This window comes from Epinephelus fuscoguttatus, linkage group LG14 (assembly GCF_011397635.1).
Source record: "Epinephelus fuscoguttatus linkage group LG14, E.fuscoguttatus.final_Chr_v1".
In the NCBI taxonomy this organism is placed as follows: domain Eukaryota; kingdom Metazoa; phylum Chordata; class Actinopteri; order Perciformes; family Serranidae; genus Epinephelus; species Epinephelus fuscoguttatus.
The window spans coordinates 7,048,294-7,062,750 of record NC_064765.1 but is presented as its reverse complement, the minus strand read 5'-3'; the positions used below and the strand labels follow the sequence as shown (position 1 = coordinate 7,062,750).

The window sequence follows — 14,457 nt, the reverse complement described above, 5'->3', positions numbered from 1 at the left end:
AGAATGTGCCAGACAAGAAAGACCTGACACCAGCTGCTGTTCAGCCAGAAAAGGCTGCAGTTGAGAAGGCCATGGTGGAAGTGAAGCCCAAGGAGAAACCCAAAGAGGTCAAGGATTGTGATATGCGAGGAATGCAAGCTAAAGTGTCGACAAAAGATGTGCGTGATGCACCTCAGAGCCTGGATGAAAAGACTGTTGGGAAGGAGAAAATCCCCAAAGGAGCTGAAGTGCGCATTTCACAACCAGGTACACAAGCCACTATAAAGCAGACTGAAATCATATCAGTTACCGTAGCAAAGGCTCCAAAGATTGATACAGATCAAACAAGTATCCATGGTGAAAAAGTGCCAAGAAAGAAAGACCTGACACCAGCTGCTGTTCAGCCAGAAAAGGCTGCAGTTGAGAAGGCCATGGTGGAAGTGAAGCCCCAGGAGAAACCCAAAGAGGGCAAGGATCGTGATGTGCAAGGAGTGCAAGTTAAAGTGTCGACAAAAGATGTGCGTGATGCACCTCAGAGCCTGGATGAAAAGACTGTTGGGAAGGAGAAAATCCCTAAAGGAGCTGAAGTGCGCATTTCACAACCAGGTACACAAGCCACTATAAAGCAGACTGAAATCACATCAGTTACCACAGCAAAGGCTCCAAAGATTGATACAGATCAAACAAGTATCCAGGGCGAAAAAGTGCCAACAAAGAAAGACCTGACACCAGCTGCTGTTCAGCCAGAAAAGGCTGCAGTTGAAAGGGCTATCATGGAAGTGAAGCCCAAGGAGAAACCCAAAGACACCAGGGATCATGACGTGCAAGCTAAAGTGACAACAAAAGATGTGAGTGATGCACCTCAGAGCTTGGATGAAAAGACTGTTGGGAAGGAGAAAATCCCCAAAGGAGCTGAAGTGTGCGTTTTACAACCAGGTACACAAGCCACTATAAAGCAGACTGAAATCACATCAGCTACCGTAGCAAAGGCTCCAAAGAGCGATACAGATCAAACAAGTATCCAGGGTGAAAAAGTGCCAGACAAGAAAGACCTGACACCAGCTGCTGTTCAGCCAGAAAAGGCTGCAGTTGAGAAGGCCATGGTGAAAGTGAAGGCCAAGGAGAAACCCAAAGAGGGCAAGGATCGTGATGTGCAAGGGGTGCAACCTCAAGTGACACCAAAAGATGTGCGTGATGCACCTCAGAGCCTGGATGAAAAGACTGTTGGGAAGGAGAAAATCCCCAAAGGAGCTGAAGTGCGCATTTCACAACCAGGTACACAAGCCACTATAAAGCAGACCGAAATCACATCAGTTACAACGGCAAAGGCTCCAAAGAGCGATACAGATCAAACAAGTATCCAGGGCGAAGGTGCCAGACAAGAAAGACCTGACACCAGCTGCTGTTCAGCCAGAAAAGGCTGCAGTTGAGAAGGCCATGGTGGAAGTGAAGCCCAAGGAGAAACCCAAAGAGGTCAAGGATTGTGATATGCGAGGAATGCAAGCTAAAGTGTCGACAAAAGATGTGCGTGATGCACCTCAGAGCCTGGATGAAAAGACTGTTGGGAAGGAGAAAATCCCCAAAGGAGCTGAAGTGTGCGTTTTACAACCAGGTACACAAGCCACTATAAAGCAGACTGAAATCACATCAGCTACTGTAGCAAAGGCTCCAAAGAGCGATACAGATCAAACAAGTATCCAGGGCGACAAAGTGCCAACAAAGAAAGACCTGACACCAGCTGCTGTTCAGCCAGAAAAGGCTGCAGTTGAGAAGGCCATGGTGGAAGTGAAGCCCAAGGAGAAACCCAAAGAGGTCAAGGATCGTGATGTGCAAGGAGTGCAACCTAAAGTGACGACAAAAGATGTGCGTGATGCACCTCAGATCCTGGATGAAAAGACTGTTGGGAAGGAGAAAATCCCTAAAGGAGCTGAAGTGCGCATTTCACAACCAGGTACACAAGCCACTATAAAGCAGACTGAAATCATATCAGTTACCGTAGCAAAGGCTCCAAAGATTGATACAGATCAAACAAGTATCCAGGGCGAAAAAGTGCCAACAAAAAAAGCCCTGACACCAGCTGCTGTTCAGCCAGAAAAGGCTGCAGTTGAGAAGGCCATGGTGGAAGTGAAGCCCCAGGAGAAACCCAAAGAGGGCAAGGATCGTGATGTGCAAGGAGTGCAAGTTAAAGTGACGACAAAAGATGTGCGTGATGCACCTCAGATCCTGGATGAAAAGACTGTTGGGAAGGAGAAAATCCCTAAAGGAGCTGAAGTGCGCATTTCACAACCAGGTACACAAGCCACTATAAAGCAGACTGAAATCACATCAGTTACCGTATCAAAGGCTCCAAAGAGCGATACAGATCAAACAAGTATCCAGGGCGAAAAAGTGCCAGACAAGAAAGACCTGACACCAGCTGCTGTTCAGCCAGAAAAGGCTGCAGTTGAAAGGGCTATCATGGAAGTGAAGACCAAGGAGACACCCAAAGAGGTCAAGGATCGTGACATGCAAGAAGTGCAGCCTAAAGTGACGCCAAAAGATGTGCGTGATGCACCTCAGAGCCTGGATGAAAAGACTGTTGGGAAGGAGAGAATCTCCAAAGGAGCAGAAGTGCGCATTTCACAACCAGGTACACAAGCCACTATAAAGCAGACTGAAATCACATCAGTTACCACAGCAAAGGCTCCAAAGAGCGGTACAGATCAAACAAGTATCCAGGGTGAAAAAGTGCCAGAAAAGAAAGACCTGACACCAGCTGCTGTTCAGCCAGCAAAGGCTGCAGTTGAGAAGGCCATGGTGGAAGTGAAGACCAAGGAGAAACCCAAAGAGGTCAAGGATCGTGACATGCAAGAAGTGCAGCCTAAAGTGACGCCAAAAGATGTGCGTGATGCACCTCAGAGCCTGGATGAAAAGACTGTTGGGAAGGAGAAAATCCCTAAAGGAGCTGAAGTGCGCATTTCACAACCAGGTACACAAGCCACTATAAAGCAGACTGAAATCACATCAGTTACAGCAAAGGCTCCAAAGAGCGTACAGATCAAACAAGTATCCAGGGTGAAAAAGTGCCAACAAAAAAGACCTGACACAGCTGCTGTTCAGCCAGCAAAGGCTGCAGTTGAGAAGGCCATGGTGGAAGTGAAGCCCAAGGAGAAACCCAAAGACACCAGGGATCATGACGTGCAAGCTAAACTGACAACAAAATATGTGAGAGATGCACCTCAGAGCCTTGGATGAAAAGACTGTTGGGAAGGAGAAAATCCCCAAAGGAGCTGAAGTGTGCGTTTTACAACCAGGTACACAAGCCACTATAAAGCAGACTGAAATCACATCAGCTACCGTAGCAAAGGCTCCAAAGAGCGATACAGATCAAACAAGTATCCAGGGCGAAAAAGTGCCAGACAAGAAAGACCTGACACCAGCTGCTGTTCAGCCAGAAAAGGCTGCAGTTGAGAAGGCCATGGTGAAAGTGAAGGCCAATGAGAAACCCAAAGAGGGCCAGGATCATGTCGTGCAAGCTAAAGTGACAACAAAAGATGTGAGTGATGCACCTCAGAGCCTGGATGAAAAGACTGTTGGGAAGGAGAAAATCCCCAAAGGAGCTGAAGTGCGCATTTCACAACCAGGTACACAAGCCACTATAAAGCAGACTGAAATCACATCAGTTACAACGGCAAAGGCTCCAAAGAGCGATACAGATCAAACAAGTATCCAGGGCAAGAATGTGCCAGACAAGAAAGACCTGACACCAGCTGCTGTTCAGCCAGAAAAGGCTGCAGTTGAGAAGGCCATGGTGTAAGTGAAGTCCAAGGAGACACCCAAAGAGGTCAAGGATTGTGATGTGCAAGTGGTGCATCCTAAAGTGACACCAAAAGATGTGCGTGATGCACCTCAGAGCCTGGATGAAAAGACTGTTGGGAAGGAGAGAATCTCCAAAGGAGCTGAAGTGCGCATTTTACAACCAGGTACACAAGGCACTATAAAGCAGACTGAAATCACATCAGCTACCGTAGCAAAGGCTCCAAAGAGCGGTACAGATCAAACAAGTATCCAGGTCCAGAAGGTGCCAGACAAGAAAGACCTGACACCAGCTGCTGTTCAGCCAGAAAAGGCTGCAGTTGAGAAGGCCATGGTGGAAGTGAAGCCCAAGGAGAAACCCAAAGAGGTCAAGGATTGTGATATGCGAGGAATGCAAGCTAAAGTGACACCAAAAGATGTGCGTGATGCACCTCAGAGCCTGGATGAAAAGGCTGTTGGGAAGGAGAAAATCCCTAAAGGAGCTGAAGTGCGCATTTCACAACCAGGTACACAAGACACTATAAAGCAGACTGAAATCACATCAGTTACCGTAGCAAAGGCTCCAACGAGCGATACAGATCAAACAAGTATCCAGGGTGAAAAAGTGCCAATAAAAAAAGACCTGACACCAGCTGCTGTTCAGCCAGCAAAGGCTGCAGTTGAGAAGGCCATGGTGGAAGTGAAGCCCAAGGAGAAACCCAAAGAGGGCAAGGATCGTGATGTGCAAGGAGTGCAACCTAAAGTGACGACAAAAGATGTGCGTGATGCACCTCAGAGCCTGGATGAAAAGACTGTTGGGACGGACAAAATTCCCAAAGTAGCTGAAGTGTGCGTTTTACAACCAGGTACACAAGCCACTATAAAGCAGACTGAAATCACATCAGCTACTGTAGCAAAGGCTCCAAAGAGCGATACAGATCAAACAAGTATCCAGAGCGACAAAGTGCCAACAAAGACAGACCTGACACCAGCTGCTGTTCTGCCAGAAAAGGCTGCAGTTGAAAGGGCTATCATGGAAGTGAAGACCAAGGAGAAACCCAAAGAGGGCAAGGATCGTGATGTGCAAGTAGTGCAGCCTAAAGTGACGACAAAAGATGTGCGTGATGCACCTCAGAGCCTGGATGAAAAGACTGTTGGGACGGACAAAATTCCCAAAGTAGCTGAAGTGTGCGTTTTACAACCAGGTACACAAGGGACTATAAAGCAGCCTGAAATCACATCAGCTACTGTAGCAAAGGCTCCAAAGAGCGATATAGATCAAACAAGTATCCAGAGCGACAAAGTGCCAACAAAGACAGACCTGACACCAGCTGCTGTTCAGCCAGAAAAGGCTGCAGTTGAAAGGGCTATCATGGAAGTGAAGACCAAGGAGAAACCCAAAGAGGTCAAGGATCGTGACGTGCAAGAAGTGCAGCCTAAAGTGACGCCAAAAGATGTGCGTGATGCACCTCAGAGCCTGGATGAAAAGACTGTTGGGAAGGAGAAAATCCCCAAAGGAGCTGAAGTGCGCATTTCACAACCAGGTACACAAGGCACTATAAAGCAGACTGAAATCACATCAGTTACCACAGCAAAGGCTCCAAAGAGCGGTACAGATCAAACAAGTATCCAGGGTGAAAAAGTGCCAGAAAAGAAAGACCTGACACCAGCTGCTGTTCAGCCAGAAATGGCTGGAATAGAGAAGGCCATCATGGAAGTGAAGGCCAAGGAGAAACCCAAAGAGGGCAAGGATCGTGATGTGCAAGGAGTGCAAGTTAAAGTGTCGACAAAAGATGTGCGTGATGCACCTCAGAGCCTGGATGAAAAGGCTGTTGGGAAGGAGAAAATCCCTAAAGGAGCTGAAGTGCGCATTTCACAACCAGGTACACAAGCCACTATAAAGCAGAGTGAAATCACATCAGTTACCGTAGCAAAGGCTCCAAAGAGCGATACAGATCAAACAAGTATCCAGGGCGAAAAAGTGCCAGAAAAGAAAGACCTGACACGAGCTGCTGTTCAGCCAGCAAAGGCTGCAGTTGAGAAGGCCATGGTGGAAGTGAAGACCAAGGAGAAACCCAAAGAGGGCAAGGATCGTGATGTGCAAGGAATGCAACCTAAAGTGTCGACAAAAGATGTGTGTGATTCACCTCAGAGCCTGGATGAAAAGACTGTTGGGAAGGAGAAAATCCCCAAAGGAGCTGAAGTGTGCGTTTTACAACCAGGTACACAAGCCACTATAAAGCAGACTGAAATCACATCAGTTACCGTAGCAAAGGCTCCAAAGACTGATACAGATCAAACAAGTATCCAGGGTGAAAAAGTGCCAGAAAAGACAGACCTGACACCAGCTGCTGTTCAGCCAGCAAAGGCTGCAGTTGAGAAGGCCATGGTGGAAGTGAAGACCAAGGAGAAACCCAAAGAGGTCAAGGATCGTGATGTGCAAGGAGTGCAAGCTAAAGTGACACCAAAAGATGTGCGTGATGCACCTCAGATCCTGGATGAAAAGGCTGTTGGGAAAGAGAAAATCCCCAAAGGAGCTGAAGTGCGCATTTCACAACCAGGTACACAAGGCACTATAAAGCAGACTGAAATCACATCAGTTACAACGGCAAAGGCTCCAACGACTGATACAGGCCAAACAAGTATCCAGGCGACAAAGTGCCAGACAAAAAGCCCTGACACCGGCTGCTGTTCAGCCAGAAAAGGCTGCAGTTGAGAAGGCCATGGTGGAAGTGAAGACTAAGGAGAAACCCAAAGAGGTCAAGGATCGTGATGTGCAAGGAATGCAACCTAAAGTGACGCCAAAAGATGTGCGTGATGCACCTCAGAGCCTGGATGAAAAGACTGTTGGGAAGGAGAAAATCCCCAAAGGAGCTGAAGTGTGCGTTTTACAACCAGGTACACAAGCCACTATAAAGCAGACTGAAATCACATCAGTTACCGTAGCAAAGGCTCCAAAGACTGATACAGATCAAACAAGTATCCAGGGCGAAAAAGTGCCAGAAAAGACAGACCTGACACCAGCTGCTGTTCAGCCAGCAAAGGCTGCAGTTGAGAAGGCCATGGTGGAAGTGAAGACCAAGGAGAAACCCAAAGAGGTCAAGGATCGTGATGTGCAAGGAGTGCAACCTAAAGTGACACCAAAAGATGTGCGTGATGCACCTCAGATCCTGGATGAAAAGGCTGTTGGGAAGGAGAAAATCCCCAAAGGAGCTGAAGTGCGCATTTCACAACCAGGTACACAAGGCACTATAAAGCAGACTGAAATCACATCAGTTACAACGGCAAAGGCTCCAAAGAGCGATACAGATCAAACAAGTATCCAGGGCGACAAAGTGCCAGAAAAGACAGACCTGACACCAGCTGCTGTTCAGCCAGAAAAGGCTGCAGTTGAGAAGGCCATGGTGGAAGTGAAGACTAAGGAGAAACCCAAAGAGGTCAAGGATCGTGATGTGCAAGGAATGCAACCTAAAGTGTTGACCAAAGATGTGCTTGATGCCCCTCAGATCCTGGATGAAAAGGCTGTTGGGAAGGAGAAAATCCCCAAAGGAGCTGAAGTGCGCATTTCACAACCAGGTACACAAGGCACTATAAAGCAGACTGAAATCACATCAGTTACAACGGCAAAGGCTCCAAAGAGCGATACAGATCAAACAAGTATCCAGGGCGACAAAGTGCCAACAAAAAAAGCCCTGACACCGGCTGCTGTTCAGCCAGAAAAGGCTGCAGTTGAGAAGGCCATGGTGGAAGTGAAGACTAAGGAGAAACCCAAAGAGGTCAAGGATCGTGATGTGCAAGGAATGCAACCTAAAGTGTTGACCAAAGATGTGCGTGATGCACCTCAGATCCTGGATGAAAAGGCTGTTGGGAAAGAGAAAATCCCCAAAGGAGCTGAAGTGTGCGTTTTACAACCAGGTACACAAGCCACTATAAAGCAGACTGAGATAAAATCAGTTACCGTAGCAAAGGCTCCAAAGAGCGATACAGATCAAACAAGTATCCAGGGCGAAAAAGTGCCAATAAAGAAAGACCTGACACCAGCTGCTGTTCAGCCAGAAAAGGCTGCAGTTGAGAAGGCCATGGTGGAAGTGAAGACTAAGGAGAAACCCAAAGAGGTCAAGGATCGTGATGTGCAAGGAATGCAACCTAAAGTGTTGACCAAAGATGTGCGTGATGCACCTCAGATCCTGGATGAAAAGGCTGTTGGGAAAGAGAAAATCCCCAAAGGAGCTGAAGTGCGCATTTCACAACCAGGTACACAAGGCACTATAAAGCAGACTGAAATCACATCAGTTACTGTAGCAAAGGCTCCAAAGAGCGATACAGATCAAACAAGTATCCAGGGCGACAAAGTGCCAACAAAAAAAGCCCTGACACCGGCTGCTGTTCAGCCAGAAAAGGCTGCAGTTGAGAAGGCCATGGTGGAAGTGAAGACTAAGGAGAAACCCAAAGAGGTCAAGGATCGTGATGTGCAAGGAATGCAACCTAAAGTGTTGACCAAAGATGTGCGTGATGCCCCTCAGATCCTGGATGAAAAGACTGTTGGGAAGGAGAAAATCCCCAAAGGAGCTGAAGTGTGCGTTTTACAACCAGGTACACAAGCCACTATAAAGCAGACTGAGATAAAATCAGTTACCGTAGCAAAGGCTCCAAAGAGCGATACAGATCAAACAAGTATTCAGGGCGAAAAAGTGCCAATAAAGAAAGACCTGACACCAGCTGCTGTTCAGCCAGAAAAGGCTGCAGTTGAGAAGGCCATGGTGGAAGTGAAGACCAATGAGAAACCCAAAGAGGGCAAGGATCGTGACGTGCAAGGAGTGCAACCTAAAGTGACGCCAAAAGATGTGCGTGATGCACCTCAGAGCCTGGATGAAAAGGCTGTTGGGAAAGAGAAAATCCCCAAAGGAGCTGTTGTGTGCGTTTTACAACCAGGTACACAAGGCACTATAAAGCAGACTGAAACCACATCAGCTACTGTAGCAAAGGCTCCAACGATTGATACAGATCAAACAAGTATCCAGGGCGACAAAGTGCCAACAAAGAAAGACCTGACACCAGCTGCTGTTCAGCCAGAAAAGGCTGCAGTTGAAAGGGCTATCATGGAAGTGAAGGCCAAGGAGAAACCCAAAGAGGGCAAGGATCGTGATGTGCAAGGAGTGCAAGCTAAAGTGTCGACAAAAGATGTGCGTGATGCACCTCAGAGCCTGGATGAAAAGACTGTTGGGAAGGAGAAAATCCCCAAAGGAGCTGAAGTGCGCATTTCACAACCAGGTACACAAGCCACTATAAAGCAGACCGAAATCACATCAGTTACAACGGCAAAGGCTCCAAAGACTGATACAGACGAAACAAGTATCCAGGGCGAGAAGGTGCCAGACAAGAAAGACCTGACACCAGCTGCTGTTCAGCCAGAAAAGGCTGCAGTTGAGAAGGCAATGGTGGAAGTGAAGCCCAAGGAAAAACCCAAAGAGGCCAGGGATCATGACGTGCAAGCTAAAGTGACAACAAAAGATGTGTGTGATGCACCTCAGAGCTTGGATGAAAAGGCTGTTGGGAAGGAGAAAATCCCTAAAAGAGCTGAAGTGCGCATTTCACAACCAGGTACACAAGGCACTATAAAGCAGACCGAAATCACATCAGTTACTGTAGCAAAGGCTCCAAAGATTGGTACAGATCAAACAAGTATCCAGGGTGAAAAAGTGCCAACAAAAAAAGACCTGACACCGGCTGCTGTTCAGCCAGAAAAGGCTGCAGTTGAGAAGGCCATGGTGGAAGTAAAGACCAAGGAAAAACCCAAAGAGGTCAAGGATCGTGACGTGCAAGCTAAAGTGACGACAAAAGATGTGTGTGATGCCCCTCAGAGCTTGTATGAAAAGACTGTTGGGAAGGAGAAAATCCCCAAAGGAGCTGAAGTGTGCATTTTACAACCAGATACACAAGCCACTATAAAGCAGACTGAAATCACATCAGTTACTGTAGCAAAGGCTCCAAAGACTGATACAGATCAAACAAGTATCCAGGGCGACAAAGTGCCAATAAAGAAAGACCTGACACCGCCTGCTGTTCAGCCAGAAAAGGCTGCAGTTGAGAAGGCCATGGTGGAAGTGAAGCCCAAGGAGACACCCAGAGAGGGCAAGGATCGTGATGTGCAAGGATTGCAACCTAAAGTGTCGACAAAAGATGTGCGTGATGCACCTCAGAGCCTGGATGAAAAGACTGTTGGGAAGGAGAAAATCCCCAAAGGAGCTGAAGTGTGCATTTTACAACCAGGTACACAAGCCACTATAAAGCAGACTGAAATCACATCAGTTACTGTAGCAAAGGCTCCAAAGAGCGATACAGATCAAACAAGTATCCAGGGCGAAAAAGTGCCAATAAAGAAAGACCTGACACCAGCTGCTGTTCAGCCAGAAAAGGCTGCAGTTGAGAAAGCCATGGTGGAAGTGAAGCCCAAGGAGAAACCCAAAGAGGTCAAGGATCGTGACGTGCAACCTAAAGTGTCGACAAAAGATGTGCGTGATGCACCTCAGAGCCTGGATGAAAAGACTGTTGGGAAGGAGAAAATCCCCAAAGGAGCTGAAGTGTGCATTTTACAACCAGGTACACAAGCCACTATAAAGCAGACTGAAATCACATCAGCTACTGTAGCAAAGGCTCCAAAGAGCGATACAGATCAAACAAGTATCCAGGGCGACAAAGTGCCAACAAAGAAAGACCTGACACCAGCTGCTGTTCAGCCAGAAAAGGCTGCAGTTGAGAAGGCCATGGTGGAAGTGAAGACCAAGGAGAAACCCAAAGAGGTCAAGGATTGTGATGTGCAAGGAATGCAACCTAAAGTGTTGACAAAAGATGTGCGTGATGCCCCTCAGATCCTGGATGAAAAGACTGTTGGGAAGGAGAAAATCCCCAAAGGAGCTGAAGTGCATTCACAACAGTACACAAGCCACTATAAAGCCAGACTGAAATCCATCAGTGTTACCGTAGCAAACGCTCCAATGAGTGGTACAGATCAAACAAGTATCCAGGGCGAACAAGTGCCAACAAAGAAAGACCTGACACCAGCTGCTGTTCAGCCAGAAAAGGCTGCAGTTGAGAAGGCCATGGTGGAAGTGAAGCCCAAGGAGAAACCCAAAGAGGTCAAGGATCGTGACGTGCAACCTAAAGTGTCGACAAAAGATGTGCGTGATGCACCTCAGAGCCTGGATGAAAAGACTGTTGGGACGGACAAAATCCCCAAAGGAGCTGAAGTGTGCATTTTACAACCAGGTACACAAGCCACTATAAAGCAGACCGAAATCACATCAGTTACAACGGCAAAGGCTCCAAAGACTGATACAGATCAAACAAGTATCCAGGGCGAAAAAGTGCCAATAAAGAAAGACCTGACACCAGCTGCTGTTCAGCCAGAAAAGGCTGCAGTTGAGAAGGCCATGGTGGAAGTGAAGGCCAAGGAGAAACCCAAAGAGGGCAAGGATCGTGACGTGCAAGGAGTGCAATCTAAAGTGACGCCAAAAGATGTGCGTGATGCACCTCAGAGCCTGGATGAAAAGGCTGTTGGGAAGGAGAAAATCCTCAAAGGAGCTGAAGTGTGCATTTCACAACCAGGAACACAAGCCACTATAAAGCAGACTGAAATAACATCAGTTACCGTAGCAACGGCTCCAAAGAGCGGTACAGATCAAACAAGTATCCAGGGTGAAAAAGTGCCAATAAAAAAAGACCTGACACCAGCTGCTGTTCAGCCAGAAAAGGCTGCAGTTGAGAAGGCCATGGTGGAAGTAAAGACCAAGGAAAAACCCAAAGAGGGCAAGGATCGTGATGTGCAAGGAGTGCAACCTAAAGTGACGACCAGAGATGTGCGTGATGCACCTCAGAGCCTGGATGAAAAGACTGTTGGGAAGGAGAAAATCCCCAAAGGAGCTGAAGTGTGCATTTCACAACCAGGTACACAAGCCACTATAAAGCAGACTGAAATCACATCAGTTACCACAGCAAAGGCTCCAAAGAGTGATACAGATCAAACAAGTGTCCATGGTGAAAAAGTGCCAACAACGAAAGACCTGACACCAGCTGCTGTTCAGCCAGAAAAGGCTGCAGTTGAGAAGGCCATGGTGAAAGTGAAGGCCAAGGAGAAACCCAAAGAGGGCAAGGATCCTGACGTGCAAGAAGTGCAACCTAAAGTGACGCCAAAAGATGTGCGTGATGCACCTCAGAGCCTGGATGAAAAGGCTGTTGGGAAGGAGAAAATCCCCAAAGGAGCTGAAGTGTGCATTTCACAACTAGGTACACAAGCCACTATAAAGCAGAGTGAAATCACATCAGTTACCGTAGCAAAGGCTCCAAAGAGCGGTACAGATCAAACAAGTATCCAGGGCGAACAAGTGCCAACAAAGAAAGACCTGACACCAGCTGCTGTTCAGCCAGAAAAGGCTGCAGTTGAGAAGGCCATGGTGGAAGTGAAGCCCAAGGAGAAACCCAAAGAGGTCAAGGATCGTGACGTGCAAGCTATAGTGACGACAAAAGATGTGTGTGATGCACTTCAGAGCTTGTATGAAAAGACTGTTGGGATGGAGAAAATCCCCAAAGGAGCTGAAGTGCGCATTTCACAACCAGGTACACAAGGCACTATAAAGCAGACTGAAATCACATCAGTTACCGTAGCAAAGGCTCCAAAGAGCGGTACAGATCAAACAAGTATCCATGGCGAAAAAGTGCCAGAAAAGACAGACCTGACACCAGCTGCTGTTCAGCCAGCAAAGGCTGCAGTTGAGAAGGCCATGGTGGAAGTGAAGCCCAAGGAGAAACCCAAAGAGGGCAAGGATCGTGATGTGCAAGGAGTACAACCTAAAGTGACGCCAAAAGATGTGCGTGATGCACCTCAGAGCCTGGATGAAAAGGCTGTTGGGAAGGAGAAAATCCCCAAAGGAGCTGAAGTGCGCATTTCACAACTAGGTACACAAGCCACTATAAAGCAGACTGAAATCACATCAGTTACCGTAGCAACGGCTCCAAAGAGCGGTACAGATCAAACAAATATCCAGGGCCAAAAAGTGCCAACAAAGAAAGACCTGACACCAGCTGCTGTTCAGCCAGAAAAGGCTGCAGTTGAGACGGCCATCATGGAAGTGAAGCCCAAGGAGAAACCCAAAGAGGGCAAGGATCGTGACGTGCAAGGAATGCAAGCTAAATTGTTTACAAAAGACTTGCATGATGTACCCCAGAGCCCGGATGAAAGGACTGTTAAAAAGGGAGACATTCTCTTGAGTGTACATGAATACAAAACTGTCACAGTGGAAAAGGAACCAAAGATAGAATCAAATATCCTGTCTGAGACAATCAAAAAACACAAAGTTGTGACCACCACTAAAATGACAACTGTAGAAGTACAAGAAAGCTTTACTGGATCCCTGTCTGAACTCAGTGTGGTGCCAAGTGCCCAAACTGAGGGGCATCTGACAGATGCAATGGGAAAACAAAAGGAGGAATGGACGGAGGAGAAGAAGAGGACTATTCAGGAAAAGGACAGGGAAATGATGGTCAGGGTAGAAACACAAACTGTTCAAGTCCCAAGTGCCACGACCCACAGCACTAGTGAAGTGACACTGCAGAGAATGGATTTGCCACAGGTAAGACACTGGGGGGCACAAATCTGCAGTTACATATGATGTAGTAAAATTACGTGTAAGACTACTCATGTTAAGGCCACTATGTTTGGTTTGTTTTGGGTGGAGTGACTTTTGATTTTGGCACACTTCATCGGTAATTCTAAATGGATTACCATTACCAAGTACACATGTGATGCGATCATGCTAGTATCTTTTTTTCCCCCCATACCTTCATAACATCCCAGGATTGCACTGGGGCATACAGTATATGACAGTATTTGCATGCAGCACTATACCACCTCACCCCCAGACCCCACTGGTGACTTTGCTATGTTCTGCAAACTTGTTCTGGTCTAATAAAAAGAAAAACTCACTTGATGTCAAGAGAGGTAATATTCTTCCATGTATTTTTATTGAACAGATAAATACAAACCATTCCCTTTCTGAATTTATGTTTGTGTCCTTAACCAAACTAAGACTAACGTTAGCTTAATCAACTTTTTAACTTATCCTTAAACACACTTAATTCAAACAAAAGCAAAATAAAACTCACCAAAGTCAATTTGGTTAGTCTTGTAAGTTTGTGAGTAAGTTGTTGCGGGTACGACACGGGCCGTCTGTTTACATTTGGTCCTGTAACGTTATTCCAACTCCTTGCAGTCAGCTCAGCTGCATGTCGCACCAGACTGACCTCTGGTGGCACGTGATGCACACTACATGCAAAACATTCTCATTCCAGCCTCTTCAGTATGAGGTTAATAAGGAGATGACAGCTGTATTTTTGACAGTATTGAAAATCATACTGTTAAAATTTCTAAATATCGTGATATACTGTGATACCGCCCAAGCTTACTTCATGCATGTCTATTAAAAATCCTAGTAGTGTATAATAAAGCAGGAGTAACTCATCACTATGTTGCATGTGCATCATGTCTTTGGTGTTTAATGCATGCTCTCCACTGCTTTACCCACCATACTTAGATGTTTCACTGATATCGTGTCAACAAAATGGACAAGTTCTCCTCCTCAGTTTTCAATCCCTTCCCCCCAGGAAATGTCAGTTTAACAATGCAGAATACCTTTTGTAACTACAATAGAA

The 14,457-nt window shown here is 46.8% G+C and overlaps 1 protein-coding gene across 1 annotated transcript in view; it reads left to right on the top strand.

Annotated features, from left to right (window-relative positions):
* The window catches only part of syne2b (spectrin repeat containing, nuclear envelope 2b), a 235,832-nt gene that overhangs the window by 89,469 nt on the left and 131,906 nt on the right, over positions 1-14,457 (top strand). Inside the window, 5 exon segments of the mRNA XM_049596570.1 lie at positions 13-1,254; positions 1,337-2,947; positions 3,273-3,769; positions 3,872-6,295; positions 6,450-13,379. Coding sequence (XP_049452527.1) covers positions 13-1,254; positions 1,337-2,947; positions 3,273-3,769; positions 3,872-6,295; positions 6,450-13,379 — 12,704 coding nt within the window.